Below are 24,494 nucleotides of genomic sequence, written 5' to 3' on the forward strand. Positions count from 1 at the left end.
TCTACCAACTTAGTTGTACTACAGATTGTGCATTCCCCGGAGAGAATCTCGCTAGGATGCCCACTGGCTTCCCCACTGCATTCCCCCCAATGAAAATACTTTGAACGAATTCCACACCATAAAGCACTACTCACAGACGTACGACAGAGCCCACACTTCTCACTCATGGTACAATATTACAGTTACTGAAAAAAGCTAAACGTCTACATTACCTAAGTTCAGTTATACCAGTAGAATTATTTCTTGTACAGAACTGAATATACAGGGAGTTTTCTTCAATTAATGGAGATCCCATTTTTAGAAAAGCATTTGAGAATTCTTTGAAAATGTAGTTAACAATTTATTTGGCCCCCTTCCCCATACATGATTAATAGCTTCGTATTCTTTTCAGCTATTTTATTATTCAGTTTCTGATGATAACGATTTTTATTCAGTTATTTATTTTGATAACAAGGGATATTACATTTCATTTTATATAAAGCTTGCGCTATTTGGAAAAAGTACCAACTCTGCTAAAAGTATAAGAAGTTGAATATCACTCTCATTTTTAAGGAATAGGATTGTACTCAAAACTGAGCCCTGCAGGAATGAATGTCTTCGTGATTTCTGGCTTAACTTATAACTTGCTACTCTATTTAAAGACCCCTAGTCACGTGCTACATCAATTTTTGGAACTATTCTTTTCTTTAAAAAGATAAGGGGGAGTACATTATCAAATGAGAATTCTTTGAAAACATTTTTAATACTTTCTTTGGTTTTTTCTCTCTAAGGAAATTAATTAATACTTTTGTGCCATCTGGAGAAAGTACTAATTCTGCTTAATGCACAATAAGTGGAAGGTCATTCACATATGTAAGGGATAGGAGCAGACCCGAAACTGAACCCTGAGGGAATTTCTTCGTACCTTCTTTCAGTTCAACTTTTTTACGTTCCCTACGTTAAGTACGACTGAAAACAAATACTTGTAAAGCATCAGTTCCTCAAAATCTAAAGTTATCTGAGAGACTATCATGATTCACTGGTGAACACAATGAAAAATTGACACCTTGAACAAATAATAACAAACGCAAGTTTGCCGTGCAACGCTACCTGTGTGACTGATGTTTGTGGTGTCGGTGGCTGTGCGCAGGATGTGGTACACGGGCCTGTGCTGGGTGGTGCGCGGCCTCAAGCGGCAGATGCAGCTGACGGACCGGCGCATGCTCTGGCTCAAGGAGCAGTACCTGCAGCTCTACTTCGACGAGGGCCTCTGCCAGGGGCCCATGACAGCCGACGCCATTCGGGTGAGTTCACGTCTCTGCGCCGACACGGCTACTTTAATCAGTCTATTAAGCAATTGTTGACCAAGAAGTACGTAAGAAAAGTCGCCACAGACGTGGTACGGGTAGCAGTAAAATTTTGTTTTTGTTATTTTGGTATGTAGTGCGTAGTAACGTAAGCCAAGTGAGTCTTCAATTTCTCCAGGAGTATTTTATGACGAAATAAATCTCGGGTGAACAGCCTGATATGAGTGTGCATAGGACACAATATTTCGGCAATCGACCACGTTGCCATCATCAGGTGCGCTGATGTACTGACCGGCTGTGGGCCGGCGCCAGGTCAGCACATCAGCGCACCTGATGATGGCAACGTGGACGATTGCCGAAATATTGTGTCCTATGCACACTCATACCAGGCTGTTCACCCGAGATTTATTTCGTCAACGTAAGCCAAGTATCAGTCGCTTATGCTGGAAACATAGCACTACTAGCTGGCAGTGAAAATTTATTAAAACCTCATACAACATGAGTAATAAATGTTTCGAAAGACACAAATCTGCAGATGGATACAAATAAAACAATGTGCTTCACATTATCTTATAATCAGGAAAGCAATAATACACTGCCAATTAATAACACAACTTTCGCAAATATCAATGTATTTTGCTATCACGAGGCTCGCAAAGGCCAATGAATTTAATTACCATGACCTTCTGCTATACTCTGACGAATCCATAAAATCCGAAATCGACTCACGAATTCAAAAGGCTAACAGATGCCGCTATGGCAGTAGAATTATTGCTAGCATTCATAAGCACTTTGTTTCTGTTGGTTACTCGACACATTTTGTTCACATCAACTGACCAAGGTTATTGATCTAGTGACGTCAACATGCTTATTAGTGACATCATCAGTGACGGACGTCATCGGTGACCTCGGTCACAAGATGTTAACAAAGCACGCCAGAGTCACCAATGTACATAAAGTGCACGTCAGTGATCATTCTAATACTACTTATTTTACCTGATGGCAGTTTACAAAATAAAGCTTCTTTCAAAGAAAATTAAATTACAAGTAACCACTGGTGTCCAGAACTCAAGAACGAAAGTAACTTTCGCATGATGCGTCACTACCAAGTAATGTTGCTCGAAGAGACTTGGATTATATATGGAAATAACTGCTACGTATAGTGCAGAACGTAAAGAAAAGAAATACTTAATGAAAGGAACAGAAATAACACTTTTATTTAAAGATAATAATTATGCTGAAGTCACCGCGATTCATGGTTGGTTCCCTGGACATTGTAAAAGGCGGGACATGATTCTTAATGAAGTGCGTGTTCACCACGGATGAAAATTCATGCCCTGAACTGTTAGAACAGCATGTGAATAACAGTGTTGTGATTCCATTTGTCCAGGAGGAAGTGCGACTGTCACTAATGAAGTTAAAGAAGAATAAAGCACCAGGACCTGATAGAATACTAGCAGAAGTGTTGCATCAGCTTGTGGACCAAATCGTGTCATACATAACCGTGTTATTAAATGGATATCTTTTGCACGATCGAGAGCCCAGAATCTGGAAAATCTCGAATATAGTTACGCTAAAGGAAGGGGAAGAAAAAGATCCAAGAGAACCGAAGACATAGAGGCCGACTTGTTTGGTAAATGCTCTAGACAAGGTACAGGGAAAGCTTCTCTGCCGCCGCCTCAGGGACCACAGCCAATTAGTGGGCACGAGCCCACGGTTTCAGGAAAGGGAAATCCACCGACAATGCGATAAATCACGCGATGAATATTTTGAGCATCTCAGGGGACAACTACATTTTAGGCATAATGATTGATATACACTCCTGGAAATGGAAAAAAGAACACATTGACACCGATGTGTCAGACCCACCATACTTGCTCCGGACACTGCGAGAGGGCTGTGCAAGCAATGATCACACGCACTGCACAGCGGACACACCAGGAACCGCGGTGTTGGCCGTCGAATGGCGCTACCTGCGCAGCATTTGTGCACCGCCGCCGTCAGTGTCAGCCAGTTTGCCGTGGCATACGGAGCTCCATCGCAGTCTTTAACACTGGTAGCATGCCGCGACAGCGTGGACGTGAACCGTATGTGCAGTTGACGGACTTTGAGCGAGGGCGTATAGTGGGCATGCGGGAGGCTGGGTGGACGTACCGCCGAATTGCTCAACACGTGGGGCGTGAGGTCTCCACAGTACATCGATGTTGTCGCCAGTGGTCGGCGGAAGTTGCACGTGCCCGTCGACCTGGGACCGGACCGCAGCGACGCACGGATGCACGCCAAGACCGTAGGATCCTACGCAGTGCCGTAGGGGACCGCACCGCCACTTCCCAGCAAATTAGGGACACTGTTGCTCCTGGGGTGTCGGCGAGGACCATTCGCAACCGTCTCCATGAAGCTGGTCTACGGTCCCGCACACAGTTAGGCCGTCTTCCACTCACGTCCCAACATCGTGCAGCCGCCTCCAGTGGTGTCGCGACAGGCGTGAATGGAGGGACGAATGAAGACGTGTCGTCTTCAGCGATGAGAGTCGCTTCTGCCTTGGTGCCAATGATGGTCGTATGCGTGTTTGGCGCCGTGCAGGTGAGCGCCACAGTCAAGACTGCATACGACCGAGGCACACAGGGCCAACACCCGGCATCATGGTGTGGGGAGCGATCTCCTACACTGGCCGTACACCTCTGGTGATCGTCGAGGGGACACTGAATAGTGCACGGTACATCCAAACCGTCATCGAACCCATCGTTCTACCATTCCTAGACCGGCAAGGGAACTTGCTGTTCCAACAGGACAATGCACGTCCGCATGTATCCCGTGCCACCCAACGTGCTCTAGAAGGTGTAAGTCAACTACCCTGGCCAGCAAGATCTCCGGATCTGTCCGCCATTGAGCATGTTTGGAACTGGATGAAGCGTCGTCTCACGCGGTCTGCACGTCCAGCACGAACGTTGGTCCAACTGAGGCGCCAGGTGGAAATGGCATGGCAAGCCGTTCCACAGGACTACATCCAGCATCTCTGCGATCGTCTCCATGGGAGAATAGCAGCCTGCATTGCTGCGAAAGGTGGGTATACACTGTACTAGTGCCGACATTGTGCATGCTCTGTTGCTGTGTCTATGTGCCTGTGGTTCTGTCAGTGTGATCATGTGATGTATCTGATCCCAGGAATGTGTCAATAAAGTTTCCCCTTCCTGGGACAATGAATTCACGGTGTTCTTATTTCAATTTCCAGGAGTGTAGCTGGGGCTTTTATAATTTGTCGTGGCCTACCCTATTCAAAAGACTCAAACAGATGGACTGTCCCAGGTATCTCTTTAATAGTCTACGAGACTACTGCACAGACAGACAGTTGCAGTCAGAAAATAATGAAGATCGTCACCAAAGGCTGCCCACAAGGCTCTGCTTGCGGTGCAGAATTCAGGGACGTTGGCATAGAGTATAACAAACACTAGAGGCTGCATCGCCTACGCAGACGTTATAGTAATTATGGTATCTGCTAGTACAGGGGGTAAATTAGAGAAAAACAGTAGGTTAGTTCTTGAAAGACTACGCAACTGGTGCGTAGAAGACAAACTAACGATATCAGTGCACAAAACACTTTATATGTTACGAAAAGGAACATTGTCGTGAATGAGATATCCCTCAAGCGGAATAAATGATCAAGATGTGAAAAGAAAAGAAGTATTTAGGTACCTTGATATTAGAGTCGATGAAAAGAAAAACGTTCGTGCACATATAGAAATCATCTGAAAGAGAGGCATAAAGATCCTAAATAAAACAGCAGTATTATGAATGAAACACAGGCAACACTGGTGTAATAGTCTACAATATTTATTATTTGTTACACGAACCGGTTTTCGGCTGTTACGCCATCATCAGGTACAAAGATAAGTATGTTGTGCATTGAAATTTTGTTGGATCAAAGATTTTAAACTCCTGCATGTACACAGTATCTCCATTTCCAGAGATGAAATTGTTTGTGCTAGAATAGGAACAAATCAAGCGGGCTTATTTCAGTGTAAATGCATGTAAGATATTTAACTAAGATAAAAATGTGACAAATTAACTATAGACAAACAGTTCTACATAAAAGAACATAATTGAACAATAAGCTTTAGTGACATATTCCAAAGACGTGGCTGAACAAAATAAGTTTGTCTTTAATAGATTATAAATTACAAACAGATGATATAAAGGGTGAGTCGCTTAAGACGTAACGCCCCCTTTATTCTGGGAGCGATTGCACGTATCGGCATGCGGTTTTCGGCGAATTATAGCGGCTATGGGGCACATACGTTGGTACATGCACAATAATCACGACGTTTATATTGTCCGAGATAATGAGGCAAGCACATGTTGCTATACTTTTTTTTACCATCATTAGAACACCCTGGAAAAGACGCGTATAGTGATGTAACTCACCTTGCTATTATGATTCAAACTTTGCTTAAAACAGGGCGGATGAGGATTTACCTACGTGGAGTAGGCCGTGCGTGCTGCACAGAGCACGACAACTCGGCCCGCGGGTTGCGCGAGGCGTGTTTACGGCCTGCAGCCGCTTCCGGCCGCCTCGACCTCAAATCGTACAATATTTCCCACCGTCTTTTCAAAATGGCTCTGAGCACTATGGGACTTAACATCGGAGGTCATCAGTCCCCTAGAACTCAGAACTACTTAAACCTAAGGACATCACACATCCATGTCCGAGGCAGGATTCGAACCTACGACCGTAGCAACAGCGCGGTTCCGGACTGACGCGCCTAGAACCGCTCAGCCACAACGGCCGGTCCCAACGTATTTTAAGCTAACTTTGCATCACAATAGCAACATGCGTTACACCATTATACGCGCCTTTTCCAGAGCGTTCGAATGATGGTAAAAAAAGTATAGCGTCCCATTTAAAAAAAAAAAAAACATGTACTTGACTCATTATCTCGGACAATATAAACGTTGTGATTATTGTGCATGCCCCTAAGTATGTGCCCCATAGTCGGCTATCATTCGCCGAACACCGCTCGTCGATGCGTGCAATCGCCCCCGGAATAATGGGGGTGTTACGTCTTACGCGACTTACCCCGTATAATAGCGATATATCTCAACAGTTGGTAATTTTTATTAGTTTGAGTTTTTTAAACCTTGCGCTCTGCACAACACAAGGAATTTCTGTTTTCTGTCCTTTACCCAACTTTATTTGGAGGCCTTTGTGTCATCTTTAGTGTGTCTCATGTTATTTCTGTAGAACGCGAAGTTTTAAGAACCCAAACGTAATCGCTAACGCGGAGAAAACGTCATCAGGATCTTCCAACCCCAGCAAGACGATTACTTATGGATCACAAATATGTGTTTTATTCATTATTACATCTTGAAACTGACTAGATGCTTATTTCACTGCGTTACGCTGGCCAGTGTTTCGACGTAGGACACTGCAGAAAAATTCCGGTACATTAAGGGTGCCAGTAACCAGAAACATTTAGTAACCAAATGACGAAATATTAAGCGTGGTGTCGGATGTGGCGCGCCCTAGCTGTCACGGCAGAGTGAGAGCGCGAATGTGGTTTGCTGTTGCAGGTGTTCGGAGGCCGGGACTGGGCCATGACGGGGGCGGTAGCCGGCATGTCGCCCCCCGACAACGGGACGCTGCGCAGGGGCGCCTCCGCAAAGTTCAAGAAGAAGAAGTCCATCGGCAACATACAGACGCTGAAGGTGAGCCGCACGCTGACGTCGTATTAGGTTACAAGCACTGGTGTCAAACGAAGGAGTACCTCAAAAATGTGCAAGGAGACGAAATCTGATATAAGCTATTGTCGGACATAAAATACTATTACTGACCATTCTTTAAAATCAGTAACAAGAACCCGTATCCATACAAATTATAAAAATGAACTATTTCCAATAAACTTGGTACACAAATCATTTAATGTCTGGAGAGAATCATGGTGGGGGTAATAACTACTCACCTATCAAAGGGGTGGGGGTGAAAAAGCAATCAAGACCTCGCCCATGTCGCCAGCGTACTCATACTTTAGTTGTCCATTATTTGAGAATGAGAGTACTTAGATACTTGCAACGAACTTTGAGCATAATTTCTTACCTTTATGAAACTCTTTCTCGCTGACAATCCCCACAAAATGATGAAAGAAAAAAGTTTATCGCTTACCACGTTTTCGCTGTTCATAAAACTTCCACATGAAGCAAGATGTTTTAATTTACTTCTTTACTACTAATACTTTTCACAACATATTTCCCAGACAGGAGGCACATGTGCGGCTGGATGTACTTGCAGAATTATATCATGGTACAGCACATAGCTCCGGAGATACGACGTCGTAAATAATGAGCTGCGTGAAAATGAAACTGCAGGGTGAAATTCGCTGTATATATAGGTGAAATATGTGAACAAATACGCGTAAAATATATTAAATATGTTTTAAATATATTTGACGTGCGTATGCGAGCAAAGCCACGTGTATAAATATCATCCTAAACACCTGGATCTATTTCAATCAAATGTTGTACACATATCGACTACAATCTGAAAAGAAATACTGCAGGGGTAAGAACCACCAGCCTCCTGTTGAGACGAGGAGATGGACAGAGAACGAATGGGAAGAAGGAGATACGCACACACGACGAGATGGACGGAGGTAGTGGGGGGGGGGGGGCGGGGGGGGGGAATAGAGAGAGGAGGAGATCGTCACAGAAAGGGAGAAAGGGAAGAAGAGGAAATGGACAGAGACAGGGGAGAAGGGAATGAGTAGAGAATTGGAGGAGGAAGAAGTGAACAGACAGTGGGGAGGAGGAAATGGACAGAGGCGACGAAGAGGAGGGCTTGGACAGATAAAGGGCAGGAGAAGATGGATATAGAGTGACGGTGGAGGAGCCGCACAGAGAGAGAGAGTGGTTGCTGGAGATAGCCAGAGAGAGGGGGAAGGAGGAGGTGGAACAGCAGAAGATTAGAATAAGTACATATCCGAGCGACGCCAGCAATTTAGCTAGTACTTTCTTGTAGGCTTACAAACGGAACGGATTTGAATACCCTTCACAGATACAAGTAAAATGAGTGTTGTTGTTGTTGTTGTTGTGGTCTTCAGTCGGAACATTAATTTTATTCAGTTCCCCACGCTAGTCTATGTTGTGCTTGTTTTATAACCGCTGCATAAGTACTAGAGCCTATATCCATTTGAACATGATTGCTGTATTCGAGCCTTGGTCTCCCCCTGTAATTTTTACCCTCCAACTTACTGCCAAATTGACAATTCCTTAATGTCCGAGAATGTATTCTACCAACCACACGCTTGTTTTACTCAAGTTCTTCCGTAAATTTGTTTTTTCCCCAATTATATTCGCAATTTTACATTGTCGAATGCTTTTTCCAGATCGACTGATTCTATGAACGTGTCTAGATTTTTCTTTACTCTTGTTTCCATTATCGACAGCAACGTCAGAACTTCCCCTCTTGTGCCTTTACGTTTCCTAAAGCCAAACTGATCGTCATCTAGCGCATCATGAATTTTCTTTTCCATTCTTACATATATTATTCTTGTAAGCAACTTTGATGCATCAGCTGTTACGTTAATTTTGCGATAATTCTCGCGCTCGTCAGCTCGTGCAGTCTTCGTAATTGTGTGGGTCATTTCTCCGAAAGCCAGATGGTATGTCGCCAGACTCACACACTTCTGCACGCCAACGTGAATAGTCGTTTTGTTGCCACTTACCCAAATGATTTTAGAAATTGTGATGGAATGTTATCTACCCCTTCTGCCTCATTTGATCTTAAATCCTGCTAAGCCCTCATAAATTCTGATTCTAGTACTGGATCCCCTACCTCTTCTAAATCGACTTCTGTTTCTTCTTCTATCACATCAGAGAAATCTTGTACCTCATAGAGGCCTTCAGTGTACTCTTTCCATCAACCCGGTCTCCCCTCTGCATTTAACAGTGGAATTCCCGCTGCACTCTTCATGTTACCACTCTTGGTTTTAATTTCACCGAAGTTGTTTTGACTTTCCTACATGTTGAGTCAGTCCTTCTGACAACTTTTCTTTTCCCATTCACCACATTTTTTTCTGAGTCCATTTCGTCTTAGCTTCGTGCACTTCCTATTTATTTCATTCCTCAGCGACTTGTATTTGTGTATTTAAGAATTTCCTTTAACCTTTCTTGTACTTCCTTCTTTCATCGATTAGCTGAAGTATTTCATCTGTTACCCATAGTTTCTTCGCAGTTACCGTCACCTATAGCCTTAGAGAACTTCATGCGTACCTTGTCATTCCTTAGCACTTCCGTATCCCACTTCTTTGCATACTGATTCCTCCTAACTAATTCCTTAAACTTCAGCTCACTCTTCGTCACTACTACATTGTGATCTGAGTCTATATCTGCTCTTGGATACTTCTTACAATTCAGTATCTGATTTCGGTATCTGTCTGACGTAATGATGTAATCTAACTGAAATCTTGCGGTAACGCCCGGTCTTTTCCAAGTATACCTCCTCCTCTTGTGATTCTTGAACAGAGTATCCGCAATTACTAGCTGATAGTTATTACAGAACTTAGTTTGTACAGCTACTGACAGAATTTAAAAATTTATAATTCCGTCATAACCTACTCATTAAGAGCTATAGCCGTTTGTTAAAGGTTTTACACAACAAATATTATAATAATAAGTATTATAGGGAGAAATTGTATGTGCATCTAGCGTAACTCATGACACGCGTAACACGCGTAACTCATGACACGCAAATTACTCAGATTTCATTCATCCAGTATTGGGGAAGGAGAGCACTTAGCGACTTTCAACAAACATTAAACATAATTTCGAACCTTTTGCAAACTTTTTCTCGATTGCATGCTTAACGTAGAATATTCTCGATTCATTAACTCTTTCGTAAATTAATCAGCCACCTGAAACTGTTTTATACATGGGAGGAAGATTCTTTAAAGAATCAGGGGTTTACTGGCGGCTTCTGCGCTCTTCTTGTCTTATCTGTCTATCATTCACATACAACACTACACTCTAGATTAATACCTTCAGAACAGACATACCAACATATAAATTCGTTGTCGATTTTAACAAATCCTTCATTTTCAGACCTGATTTTATTGCTGTTGGCAGTCCACTTTTTTTCATCTCTGCTTCGGCCATCGTCAGTTATTTTTGTGCCCAAAACAAAAACGCATTTAGTGCTTGTAGCATCTCATGTCCCTCACCATCGCCTGATTTAATTCTATTACCTTCCTTTACCCTTATTTTACTTTTGTTGACGTTTACCTAATCTCTTTTTCCTGATGTCAACAACCTCTTCAGTAGTCCCCATTTGGAAGTTCAGTAGGGAACTATTTTACTTCCCGAGTGTTCTACCCAAAAGCATGTGATCGTTATCAAGCCGTACTACAGAGCCGTATGCTTGCGGAAAAAATAAGCTCTGTAGTTTCCCCTTGCTTTCGGCCGTTCGCAGTACCAGCATAGCCAGCCGCTGTGGCCGAGCGGCTCTAGGCGCTTCAGTCCTCAACCGCGTTGCTGCTACGGTCGCAGGTTCGAATCCTGTCTCGGGCATGGATGTGTGTGATGTCCTTAGGTTAGTTACGTTTAAGTAGTTTTAAGTCTAGGGGACTGATGATCTCAGATGTTAAGTCCCATAGTGCTCAGAGCAATTTGAAGTATCAGCATGACAAAGCCGTGGTGCTACTGTTACGAGACTGTTGCCTTGCAACTACTCAAAAAGATGGTCCCCTTCTTCTGGAACCTCAAGTTTGTCTGGCCTCTCCTAAAACACCCCTCAGGAGTAACTGAACGTACGGTACGAGTATCTGTATCGTAAAGGCACGACAACCACCACACGTCGGCAAGGTGCACGGTTTATGGGAGAAGGAGAGGGTGGAGGAACGGATTGGTTGGTATCAGAACGAAAAGAGACAAATAATTTGAAGCAATTTTATGTCATAGCCGAAAATGTCTATTATGTTATATCTCGACAAGCTCGTAATAAGTAAGTATTTTCGTTAACAGGAAGAAAGAACTGCCAGCCAGAAACAATCTACCAGGGTAATATTCTTGTCAATTTTGCAATCCGATCATACAATCATGTTCACACAATGTTTTACCGGTCCAGCTGACTGCCCTCTATAGATGAGAATATCGTTTACTGAAACTCTTCGTATGTTTCTTGTCGTCTATATTCAAATGTACCTTTAATACACCGTGTTCAGTATTCTGTTACTTACATAACATTTCTTTCTTCAAACCCTATCACGATAATATTTTTCCCAAATATAACACGCGAACTTTGAATGGAACAATTCACTCCACATGAAAAACATGTATTTCGGTGCCATCCAATTCTTCTTCCACTATCTGTGTTAATGTTGAGGGTCGTCGGTTGCCACTGCTAACATCACTACTCTTGCCGTAGGCGTCGATGGTACCTGTGAAACAAACAATATTTATTTTGTAAATCATGGTAGTGCAGAAAACTCAGCTACTTAGTTATTTCGAATCTCTATTTTTTTCAGAACTGCATCTTCAAATTGAAAGTTGAGATAGCACATTCCGAGGCGCCGAAGGCCAGCACGAATGGTCAGAATAGAACTCTTTTCGTATGTGAACTTTTGGCGATATTCATTTCAATGAACAGCTCTCTATATCTGCATTTGACCAAGGCAGCACTAGAAGTATCTTAACCAAATTGTAGAGTTCGCTAAAAGGCTTCCGTTTACTTGCATTCTCATTTTATGATACTTCAAACCACAACCCAGCCGCGTCTGTCACAGCTTCGCACTCCACGAAGTTGATTCTCTGCTACTGGAGTTCTGCGTCAGATACAATAGCCGGTCTGGTACCTATTTCTAAAGCTAATGATGTGATATTATTATCCTTTATTCTTCTTAAACAGTTTTCTGATGCTCTAGATGATACTTTGCATAGCACTTCACGTTCTTCGGGAGACGAGTTATAGGTAACTGACAAGCGTACAGTAAAGTTAATGCAAATTTTCCGAATTCCCACTTCAGTATCGACAGTAATTCTGCGCTGGTAAGCAAAATTCCTTCTTGCTTTTCAACAACGGCACCCAAATGTGGATTGTAAAGAAGAAAATTCTTAACATTTACAGTAAGCAGATCCCCTTGACACCCTTTCGCTATAACAAATTGGATGAGTGTTCTGATTGCAACAGACCTTTGCAGCAGCTTGATGGGAGCAGCAGATCTCGACTTATTAACTACGTTGCACTCTCGCAGAATTGGTCGTATAAATATGAAAAACAATTTTTGGTTTTGCCTTTATACATTTTACACAGTTCAGAGCAATAAAACACTCTTCACTCACTGAGGCTTCCGTGAAGGACTATGTTAGAGCCTGCCACTGATGAAATACGCGTTCACAGACGGGCTCAATTAAGACCCGACGGATTCCGGCGATGTGTAGTATCTTGAAGGTATCGTCATCATAAAGTGTATTATACAAATCATTGTTGGCATTTTGCCTTATCGAAGAGCGGCGGAACCAGTTGTTTGTTTCTGAAAAATGAACTCCAGATCACCTGGTAATTCATCTATACAATAATGAGAAATCGGCAACGGGATGGTGTGACAAGAACATAGTGTAACGATTAAGTGCGGAATTTCTTCCCTAAGGAGAGCATAAACTCCGTTCTCTTTTTCGAGCATAACAGATGCGTTATCTGTGCCTATACCAAGCATCACTTCGGAGTTATCTAATATGTCTTTCATACCTTCAACAATTGTTTTTGCATCACCTGAGTCAATCTCGAACAGTTTCAAAAATGCTGAAATTACACATCGTTTGTTTTCTGAAAAGTATGAAATACGAACAACTCTGTTGTCGTTGTTGTGGTCTTCAATCCGAACAGATTTGATGCAGCTCTCCATGCTACTCCAACCAGCGCAAGTTCTACAGATCTTCTATGTACTTACTGTATTCGTCTCTTGGGCTCCACCTATGATTGTTACCCCCTCCCCCCCCCCCTCCAGTACTAAATTGGTGATCCCTTGATGTCTCAGAATGTGAATTTCACGTGCAGAAAACATGTTTTTCTGGGAGGATTTTTGAAGCACGCCATTTCTATAAAAATGGTTCAAATGGCTCTAAGCACTATGGGACTTAACATCTGAGGTCATCAGTCCCCTAGACTTAGAACTACTTAAACCTAACTAACCTAAGGACATCACACACATCCATGCCTGAGGCAGGATTCGAACCTGCGACCGTAGCAGCAACACAGCACCGGACTGAAGCGCCTGGAACCGCTCGGTCACAGCGACCGGCGCCATTTCTATACTTTAGACATGTACGAATCGGTTAAAACTTTGCACGAACGTACATAAATGGGTAAAGTTGAGCTTTTTTAATCCAATAAGCTCCATCCGTTATCGAGATACGATGGTTTAAAGTCGAACTGAGTATAGAACATAAAATACGTTGTTGCGTGAATTGAATGCACGGAAACTGTTTATAGTGAATCAAATAATTAAAAATTCATTCTTACCATAAAATTGATAGCTCACTTTCAAAAATCTAGCTGCATTCCGATTTTCTGTTTTTTTTTTTTTTTTTTTTTTTTTTTTTTTTTTTTTTTTTTTTTTTTTTACGCGCGCCACTTCAGACTTGTGCTAATCGGTTCAAACTTTGTACAAAGGTAGACAGGTACAAGTAATTAATGGTCATCCTGTTGGTCTATGAAAACTTCATCCGTTGCCACGATAAGCAACATTGTTCGAAAGTCAATAAAAACCTTATACCGGATCAGTCGTCGCCTGAGTCAACAAAAATCTACGTCGGTGCCAAGCTAAGGTGGTTTAATCTCAAAATTGTAATAGAGCAAACGTTGGGGGCCAGAAAGAAAAAAGCTCCTATCGTAGCACAAAGAACTCAAATATGTCCTGGGCAGAGTTAGGGATGTAAAAGAAGCGAACTAGCTTTTCTATTATCTGGCAGCTTCAAACATATTTAAATCAAAATATCTTGAAATGTTCGCGCTTTTTTAATAATTAATCGTACTTCCCGTGCGCAGTGTGGTCTCTCAGCTGCAAGGTGTTGGCACACCTGCATTTTGCATTTTTTAGACCAAAATCCCTAATCCTGTGTTCAAAATCCAGAAGAGACGCCAGCCACAGTAAATACACTGACAGGAAAAGTCGCAACACCAAGAAGGAGTTGTGCGACGTAAACGAAAGTTGGTAGGCGTGTTTGTACACCTGAAAGATGACTCTGTTTAAATTTCGCGCTAGACACATAAGTGTGGTGCTAATAGCCCCACTATGAGGATGCTTTAAATACACGCTCTGACGGCCGTGAGCATCAATTGCCTTTGAGATTGGACGTGGTGAGCTGATGTTAGTCAAGAATTCCTTTAAGGTACAAAGACGCATTATCAGTACCTCACTGGATTTGAACGAGGTAGTATAGGCTAGAGAAGATGGATGTATCTTCAACGATATTGCAGAAAGACTTGGCAGTAACGCAGCCACTGTACATGACTGCTGGCAGCGGCCGTCACCAGAATATACGGTCGCAAGAAGACGGGTTTCCAGACGACCACGTGACACGACCGGGAGGGAAGAGCATCATGTTCGGCGTAAGGTTCTTGCGCATCGTACTGCACATGCAGGTGCAATTTGAGTAGCAGTTGGCACTACAGTCGCACAGCGAACTGTTGCAAATCGGTTACTTCAAGGGCAGCTCCGAGTCAGATGCCCCGAAACGTCGGTTGCACTGACCCCCAGCTGCAGCCATCTGCGACTACAGTGTTGTCAAGCGAGTGGTTGCTGGAGTGCCGGGTGGAGGTCTGTGTTTTCTGATGAAAACTCGCTCTGTCTTAGCGCCAGTGATGGACGTTTGTTGTTTAGAAGGAGGCCACTTGAGGACCTGCAACCAGTCTGTCTGCGAGCTAGACACACTTGGCCAACACCTAGAATTCTGGTCTGGGGTGCTATATCGTATGAAAGCAGGAGCACTCTCGTCGTTATCCCACACACCCTGGCTGCAAATGTGCACGTCAATCTGGTCGTTCGATCTGTTGTAGTGCCATTCACGAACAGCATTCCATGGGATGTCTTCCAACAGGATAACACTGGCCCACATACCGCTGTTGTAACTTAACATACTCTACAGAGTGTCAACATGTTGCCTTGGCCTGCTCGATCACCAGATCTGTCTCCAATCGAGGACGTAAGAGGCATCATCCGATGACAACTTCAGCGTCATTCACTAACAGCGTTAGCGTCCCACTACTGATCGACTAAGGGCTACAGGCGTGGAGCTCCATCCCACAAACTGACATCCGGCACCTGTGTAGCAAAATGTATGCACGTTCGCATGCTTGCATTCAACATTCTGGCGGTAACACGGGTTATTAATGTAACAGCATTTCACATTTGCAATGGCGTACCGCACACTTACATCAAACCGTGATGCTGCAATGTTGATCACTTAAATATGTTATCTAGACAGACGTATTCCCGAAATTTCATTACTCTCGTTAACTATTTTTTGGTGCTGCGATTTTTTCCGTCTGTGTAAAATGCCATGAGGATACATTTAATAGGTTAATTTTTTTTCTGACGGGATGAAATTTCTGGGGTTGGGTGCTTTATATTAAATGACATTCATAACAATACTAACATGAAAAAAGCGCGATTATGTCAAGATGTTTTTATTTAAATGTCTGTGAAGCTGCCAGATAAGCTAGTACCTTTCTTTTACAACACTAACTCTGGCTTGGACATATTCGCCTTTTTTATAATATGACAGGAGCATTTTTTATTCTAGTCTGACTATATTTACACTCTCCCGAAGTGTTTGTGATCATGCTATTTTGTCTAAAACTGACATGGTGAGACGTGGCTGTGTACAATTAGTGTAGGTTAATTCTTACGAAGAAGTAAACAGCAACCAGCCACTATTAATACTGCTTTTTATGTAGGTAAATAGCGCCGTTACCGGTTTCGAACTGGCAAATTCACCATCAGACGGCTGTTCCCATGATTTTCAAGATACGCTTTACATTACCGTCCGCTTCCGACTTTTATTATTCCACTGTGGCGAAGTATTTTTGGTGTGCTGTTACCGTCGAAAATTCCGCGCGCTTTTATTGCGAAGTTTCAGCATTGTATTTTTCGAATATTCCTAAATATATCCAGCACTTATGTAATTTGTACATCACCATATTGTGCGAATCACCACACACACACGCGCACACACACACACACACACACACACACACACACACACACACACACACACACACACACCAGTGTCCGTAAATCTGCAATCTTTCTGATAACTTCACATGTGGCAAATTCTTTTTGGTGTGTATGTGTGCGTGTGTGTGTGGTGATTTGCACAATATGGTGATGTACAAATTACATAAGTGCTGGATACATTTAGGAATATACAATGCTGCAACTTCGCATCAAAATCGGGCGGAATTTTCGAATACAACACACCAAAAATACTTCGCCACAGTGCAATAATAAAAATCGAAAACGGACGATAACGTAAAGCGTATCTTGAAAATCATGTGAACAGCCGTCTGATGGTGAATTTGCCAGTTCGAAAACGGTAACGGCACTATTTACCTAAATAAATAGCAGTATTAATAGTGGCTGGTTGCTGTTTTCTTTTTCGTCAGAATTAACCTACATTGTTTGTGATCAGTGTTTCACTGTTAAAAACCGATGTATTCAAATGAGCAGCAGCACATATCCTGGTGAGGAGGTTAGAGAGCAAGTAGGAGGAGCCCCGCTGCTGGCCGGGTAATTGACGCGGCTGTGCCCGCTTGCCGGCAGGACTCCGGTTCGAAGCCGGGCGGCGCTCCGGGGGGCCCGGGTTCGGAGCCGAGCGGGGCCCAGCTGCAGCCAGGGGAGCCGCCGTCGTGGCGCCGGGTGACCACCTCCGTGACGGTGAGCGGGCCGAGCCCCAGCACCGCCACGCCGCGCTCGCACTCCGTCTCCAGCGACTTCGACCTGCACGACTCCACCGACAACCTGGACAAGATCTCCAGCTGCAGTCCCACGCACCACTACAGCTCCAGCTCCACCGGACTACACAGGTTCACAGCATCATCATCTTCTCAATTTTAATACTCTGTTTGTGTCCGCTACTGGCGTTGTACGACGGCAATGCAAGAAGTAAAGCCCGCTCGGAGAAAATTAGAAACAAAATACGAAGGGTATCAAGAAAGTTGAATATGTTTTGGTATTACAGCAGGAGCACTCTCGTGGTTATCTGACGCAGCCTGACTGAAAATTTGTACATTTATGTGGTCATTCGACCCGTTGTGGTGCCGTGAACAGCATTCCACGGGGCGTTCCCCACAGAATAAGGCTCGCCTACATACCGATGTTGTAACATTTAAAAACTACGTCCAACATAGTCTCCGCACCAATCTAGACAGTTATTACACTAGAGAACAAGATTTGAAACTCCACTGTCATAAAATGCTGCCGCCTGAGACTTCAACCAGTTATAAGCCCTCTCCCACAGTTCCGTGTCGTCGTCAAATGGCTGCATTGAGAGCCAGTTTTTCATCGTTGGAAACAGAGCAAGTCACTGAGTGCAAGATCCGGACTGTCCGAAGGATGAGGAAGCACAGCCCACTTGAAAGCGTCGAGTGCTTCTCTACTGTATTTGACGTGTGTGCTCGAGGGTTGTCGTGCAAGAACAGAATTTTTGAGCCCAGCTTTCCTCTCTACTCATTCTGAGCTGCTCTTCTTATTTTTTTCAGTCTGAAAACACCTCGTACAATTTACTGTTGTGCCACGGTCTAGAAACTCGACAAAAAGCAACTTTTCCTGCTCCAAAAAAGAATTGCAGACAATATTTTCAAGGATTTTATAGGTGTTTTTGAGGGAATTTGTATGCCCCCCACTCTACAGATTAAAATTTGGTATCGCAGTTTACACTTTTGACCCAGGTCTCGTATTCCGTTACGATTCGCTCAAGGAAAGAGTTACCACCTTTTCGTAATAATCCAGAAATGCCAATGTTGCAACTATACGCTGTTCCTTGGTGTTTTCAATCAAGATTTTTGGTACCCATCTTGCACAAAATTTGTGATAGCCTAAGCTTCTGTGCAACGATATGATGCACAAACGTCGTGAAATTTGTGAAAACCCAAACGAGAATCCTGTCACTGTGAATTGGCGGTTTTCTTGAATCCTCTCATCGAGTTTTGCGACCATTTCACCAATCACGATGTTGGTCGTCCACCTCGCTCTCCATCGCACACACAAACATGATGTACCATTGGCGCAATCCTTCTTCAGAGATTACGTTGGTTTGGTAAACTTCACAACGTCGCTGATAAATTTCATTTCGTTTATGTTTTTTGCCCAATGGTACCTCTGGGACGAGTTAGAACGTCGACTGCGCTTGAGACCTCAGCGTTCAACATCAGCCTTCTCTGGTTTCGGCTCTTCAGAAAGAATGGAATGGCATTCCTCCACATACATTCAAACACTTCATTGAAAGTGTCCACAGCAAATTTCAAGCGTCATTTTAATGTCCAGTTATTTTGTATCAGATAATGTATACTAGAGCCATTACAGATACTATGGTTTCTCAGATCAAGCTTTGTGTGGTTGACGTCTGACTAACAATATGTACACCGTAATTTCTGACCTGATATGAGGGTGCCTGCCATGCACCGATTGTTCAGTCACTGCATTTTCTTAGCAACTGTACTGTTTTCTCGCTTGAACTGAGATGCGCTCTAATACACTTCATATTTTTTGTTGTCTTGTTGATGCTGTAATATCGTTTTCTGGTTTACTTACCGTCACATCGAAAGTTTCAAAAATCGTGTCATGCCTTGGAGTGAGACGTTGTCACGTCAATATTTTCGTAAACTGATACGCATTGCAAGTTCAGCATACAATGTGAGTTGGATTACATATTTGGAGGTATCAATTCTATGATTGCTTTGATGCCATCTGCCACGAATTCCTCTCCGGTTCCTACCACTACATCTCACTGTAGCACTTGCACCAACACCTTTAATTATTTGTTGGATGTATTCCAGTCACTGTCACCCTCTACAGTTCCTACCCTGAACAGCTGCCTCTTGTACCACAGAATTTATTCCGTGATTTCTTAGCACACATCTTATCAGTCTGCCCCTTCATCTTGTCAGTGTCCTGTATGTGCTCCTTTCCTCGCAGATTCTGTGGAGAACCTCATTTCGTATCTTACGTTACTAAACAACTGCAAAATCCCGGACATTCTTTGCATTTTATCCTTATTTTCGGCATCTGGGAAGAACAATTCGGCTATCCTTTTTATATGAATTGCTCATCTTTCACAGTTTCTTTCCAAAATCCGATAAATTCGCTGTAGGTTTCACTTTCCGACACATCTGTAACAGAGCTGTGCAGGCTTCATTCTGTATGTAGCAGGTGCGATACTGGATACTGAGGGTGACCTGCTCCCCACTCTCCATCGCTTGTGGGCATTTTCGTCCGTTACCGACACTGCGCTCGTGTCCACTAGCAGACAGAACTGGTGGAAAGTCAGGGCAATCCGCCTGGTCGCGAAATCTGGCCGTCAGGACCATCTGATATTGGCAGTCCCATTATTTATTCGGCCGACTAGCCTACACACGGCACGATATTCAGACCGAACGCGTTGTAGCCAGTATCGAGTCCAACAACTCGCGCCATCTGTAGGGGCCTTAAGCCAAATGATCGAGTGCTTCACCTCAGAATCACTTCCAGAACTCTTTGAGCGTCATGAAAACGCTGGATTGCACAAGTCAGTTGTTTCTTCAAATCATCTGTAACGAGAGGCAGAACTGTGTGTCAGTTTCGTCATGCATATTTGTTTGTCGATCGTTCTACATTTCGTACTACTTCATTCCACTTCTTTCGTTCTTTACTGTGTCATCTTGTATTTAACGCTAGACATTCAAAACTGGATGACCCCTCTCAGTATTAGGATACGGATCCTGTATACCTCCCGCAAACTCGACCCTCCTCACCCGCTTGTCTCGCCCATCCTCTCCCAACCCTGCCCGCTGCTGCACCTGTATTCCCACGTCCCACCCAGTCTCCATCTCTCCACCCTCCTTACCCTCTCCCAAGGTGGCTTCCGGCAGCTCCCCCTCCCAGATGATGTCGTCCTCCCCTCCATCTACCCCTCCTATCAACTTTGATCATCCCCGCCCCCACTTCCTGTGGCCTCTCCTCTTGGCACCCTCCCTCCCTTCTCTTTCCTTTTCCCCCGTCCCCTTCCTCCACCCCTCTTCCCCCGGGCTCCCCCCATTCTCCCCTCCCCCTGTCTCCCCTACCCATGGCATCGTTTCTCTCCTCTCCTTCTCCCTCTCCCTCTCCCACCCCTCCCCCCTCCTCCTCCTCTCTTGGCAGGTCCCTGGACTCGTACACGGTTGGTGAACATTCACGCGCCGGAGATCACCGCCTCGTGTTTCTGTGTGGGCCGTCGTTTGTGCTTAAGTGGTCCCGGTGCCTGAACAATTTTTATCTTGGACTCTATGCCCGTGAACGGCTCCGTGTATTTTAAAAAGTGTTTGTCTCCATTTATATGTCCACCATCTATTCATCTCACATTGTCATCATTTCTGTCTTGTGTGTTTCTCTGCAGCTGAAGAGCGGCGTAGTATGCTGCTGCAGGCCTGCCTGTAAACAGGTTTAAAATAACAATAAAGGAAAAAAAATCTCAGTATTCAGTCGACGAGGATTTGTTTCACAAATTTCTTTGCAAATAGTGACATAATATACAGTAACGTCTTGTTTCGGATTACATTCATACTACATTGAAATAAGGCGTCAAGGAAACAATACGATCTTGGACGGATGCCTGACGTCAATTTGCGCATTGGGATTGCGCACTAGGCCATTACTTTCTGCGTTACCCTCGTAAAAATTAAACTGTTCACACACAGTTTTCACAGTGGAATGCAATAGTGTATTGAGGAACAAATTAAGGACAGAAACCAGTGTTCGGAAACATCGTCCAACTACACTACAAAGCGTCGAAGTTACAGGTTCCGGCGCCTTCCGTTAGGACACCCGTTCGGCAATAAACTTGGCTTTGTACGCTGACGGAACACTGGTGGAACGTCTCACAACGTTGTTTGTTGTTCACTGATGGCGACTGACTGACGCGGTCGACACTGGATAGGATGGAGTTAGCTGACTCGTAGACAGGCCTTGTCTCATATGAATGCGACTGTCAGTTGCATCGATGGATGACAGTGTCGGATACTGGTTTTATACCGAAAAAGTTGAGGATTTTAGAAGGTTCCAAGAAGAAATTAATCTGCGGATGGAGACCCGTGTCTGAAGCCGTCATCCACCGAGGCTACAGAGAATCATATACACGGGGGACAAGGCCTGTCTACACAGCAGATAACTTCACCTTCTCCATTTTCGATCACGGCAGTCAGTCGCGATCACTGAATAATAAACAACTTTGCGAGACTATGTGAATGTAGGCTTTCCCACTGTATACTGCTGATGAAATCTTCTCAGGCTTCCATGCGGGTAGCTGCGTCGAAAATCAGGGACGTTTCGATGGGTGTCATGCTCATCATCTTGAGGTGAAGATCATGACAATGACACTCATCGAAACGTCGCAGATTTTCGACGCAGCTACCCAAATGGAAGCCCGAGAAGATTTCATCAACGTTGCGAGACGTTCCGCCTGTGGTCCGTCAGTGTACAAAGTCACATGTGCTGTCGAAGTGGTGTCCCATCTGGAGGCGCCGGCGCCTAAAACTTCGACGCTCAGTAGCGTCGTTGGATAACGTTCCCGGACACGAGTTCCTAATTTCAGTTTGTTTATCAGTCACGCTCTACAATACCTCCAAGTTTGTCGGTATCGTTTTGTAACACCTTGTATATGCCATCTATCAACGACGAAATTCGGAACTGTCTCCTACAGAACAAACAACAATATTGTCGAATACGTGGCCAGCTTTGTGACTGGAGTCAAGACTTCTTTTCATACAGAACTCAACACGTCATTCTTAATTAAAGAGAAATTGTCAGTCGCGCACGAAACTTCGGACATACCCCTCGGAAGTGTCATAATATGCAGATTGAAAGAGAACTCCACCGACAATATTCCGGAAGGTGTTAGGGAATGTTTTATGAGCATTTTGGCGCAGGGGGGTCCTGGTCTCCAGTGGCTCGTTACAGAGTAATTGCATTTGGTCTGATTTCTTAATGGCTCTGAACACTATGGGACTTAACATCTGAGGTCATCAGTTCCCTAGACTTAGAACTACTTAAACCTAACTAACCTAAGGACATCACACACATCCATGCTCGAGGCAGGATTCGAACCTGCGACCGTAGCAGCAGCGTGGTTCCGGACTGAAGCGCCTAGAACTGCTCGGTCACAACGGCCGGCCTCCGATTTCTTACCTCTATTCATCTTTGTGTAAGTGCTTACTACAAACATCTACACAGCAGCGCTATACGCGCTGTTTGCCTTGCATGGAAACAAACTTGTTTCTTTCTCTCACGATAGTTGCTGTTGTCAACTGTAACGCCAACTTTGCTCTTCGGCCTCAAGCTTGCATTCCGTTCTGCTTGGTTCTGTTTCGGCTTTCGGTGAGGCTGATTGTACGTTAAGAAACATGCCCAACAGTATTGATAGGTTTACTGGTGAAGAGTTGGTCGGTGTGCACTTTCTGTGCGAGTCCACTGACCACAGTGGAAGAGCGGCACAAGGACGCAGCGTTGAACAGTTCCTGCAGCTCCGCGGTACTGAGGGTTGCATTACTCTATGTTCTGTGTTGTACGACACTGCGATCCCGAACAAGGGCGTACGGATCGAGAGGTTCATGTGCGAAATACATACCCTAAATTTTTCATAATATTGTTCACTGTTGCTTTCTGAATGTCACAGTTCGGTATCTGACGAAGACTATCGAATTTTGGCATCTGACGAATCCTACTTAATAAACAGATATAAGTACTTGGGGTTATCCTGTGAGAGATAGAAAATGACATTAATTAAACGAGGCAAATGCTGTCTTCACACGAATTAAAATAAGATTTTCCAAGTGATGCTTTCAATGTAGAAGTATTACCTTTACATTTCTTGACTCAATTACATCAGATATGTGATAACATTCCAAATGTACTGCTAACATGATAATCTTGTTTTTCGTTCACAGGGATCGAGGGAAGTCCACTCTTCCCGAACAGATATGGCAGATGCGACATTTCAGAGCTGGGTCCATCACTCACGAAACACAGCTGGACTTCGTTGACTTTGTGGCTCTTTTTCGTTCGTTCAGGTAAACGTAGTGTGCTCTGATACTATTTTATATAACTTAGCCCAATATCTGACGAGACACCTCTTCTTGATTCCCTGTCGCTTTGTACCTTTTACTTTCCGAAGTCTCAAACTATAGTTGGAGAGTAAACACGGTAATCATTTTCAAATTTTGTTGTCCTGTCGCCCACAGTTGCCTATAATTTTGCAGTGTGTGGATAATTTATACTTTGTGGACCATGAAATTCTATCTGAATGAAAACCTTTTTTTTTTTTTTGCGATACGTATTTCGCCTTGATTCTTTGAAAGGCATCTTCAATGGCCTGAAACTTGTAGACATACTTGTTTATAATATTTAATTTACGTTTAGGGCGTTGTCTGTATAGGTTACAAACAGTTCTGGCACTCTTTACTTCACTGTGCTGCAGTAACAATCTAACGTAAGCGTTGTGTTTCGTTCCTTTGTTTTCGCTGTTCTGCTTCTTGTAATTACCATTTGAAATTTTAATTTCTGCTTCTTATAACTATCATTTGAAATTATTTTATAGAATCTCTGCTGAACTTAATAAAAAGAAAGATACGATAAAAATCATTCCAATTGTACAATGTCTCTTCTCTCTCTCTCTCTCTCTCTCTCTCTCTCTCTCTCTCTCTCTCTCTCTCTCTAACACACAAAACACACACAAACACACGGTTATTAATCAAAAAATAATATTATGACCTAATCACAAAAAAACAAAACAAGTGCCATTTGACATTTGGCAAGGTAAATACATACACACACACACACACACACACACACACACACACACACACACACACACATATGCACACATGCAGACACAAACGGATCACAGATACCACAAAAACACATTCATTATTTGGAGTAACATTCGACAGTTGCCAATAACATTAGACAATTGGCAACACCAACCAAAACATAACAT

General features: G+C 43.6%; 1 protein-coding gene across 1 annotated transcript in view; it reads left to right on the forward strand.

Moving 5' to 3' along the window:
- LOC126336914 (1-phosphatidylinositol 4,5-bisphosphate phosphodiesterase epsilon-1-like) overlaps positions 1-24,494 on the forward strand; it is a 419,543-nt gene that overhangs the window by 339,862 nt on the left and 55,187 nt on the right. Inside the window, exons 11-14 of the mRNA XM_050001045.1 lie at positions 1,130-1,283; positions 6,855-6,989; positions 17,093-17,355; positions 23,446-23,568. Of these exons, the coding sequence (XP_049857002.1) occupies positions 1,130-1,283; positions 6,855-6,989; positions 17,093-17,355; positions 23,446-23,568 (675 nt within the window). The remainder of the gene's footprint in view (positions 1-1,129; positions 1,284-6,854; positions 6,990-17,092; positions 17,356-23,445; positions 23,569-24,494) is intronic.

This window comes from Schistocerca gregaria, chromosome 2 (genome assembly GCF_023897955.1).
Source record: "Schistocerca gregaria isolate iqSchGreg1 chromosome 2, iqSchGreg1.2, whole genome shotgun sequence".
NCBI classification, from domain to species: Eukaryota; Metazoa; Arthropoda; class Insecta; order Orthoptera; family Acrididae; genus Schistocerca; species Schistocerca gregaria.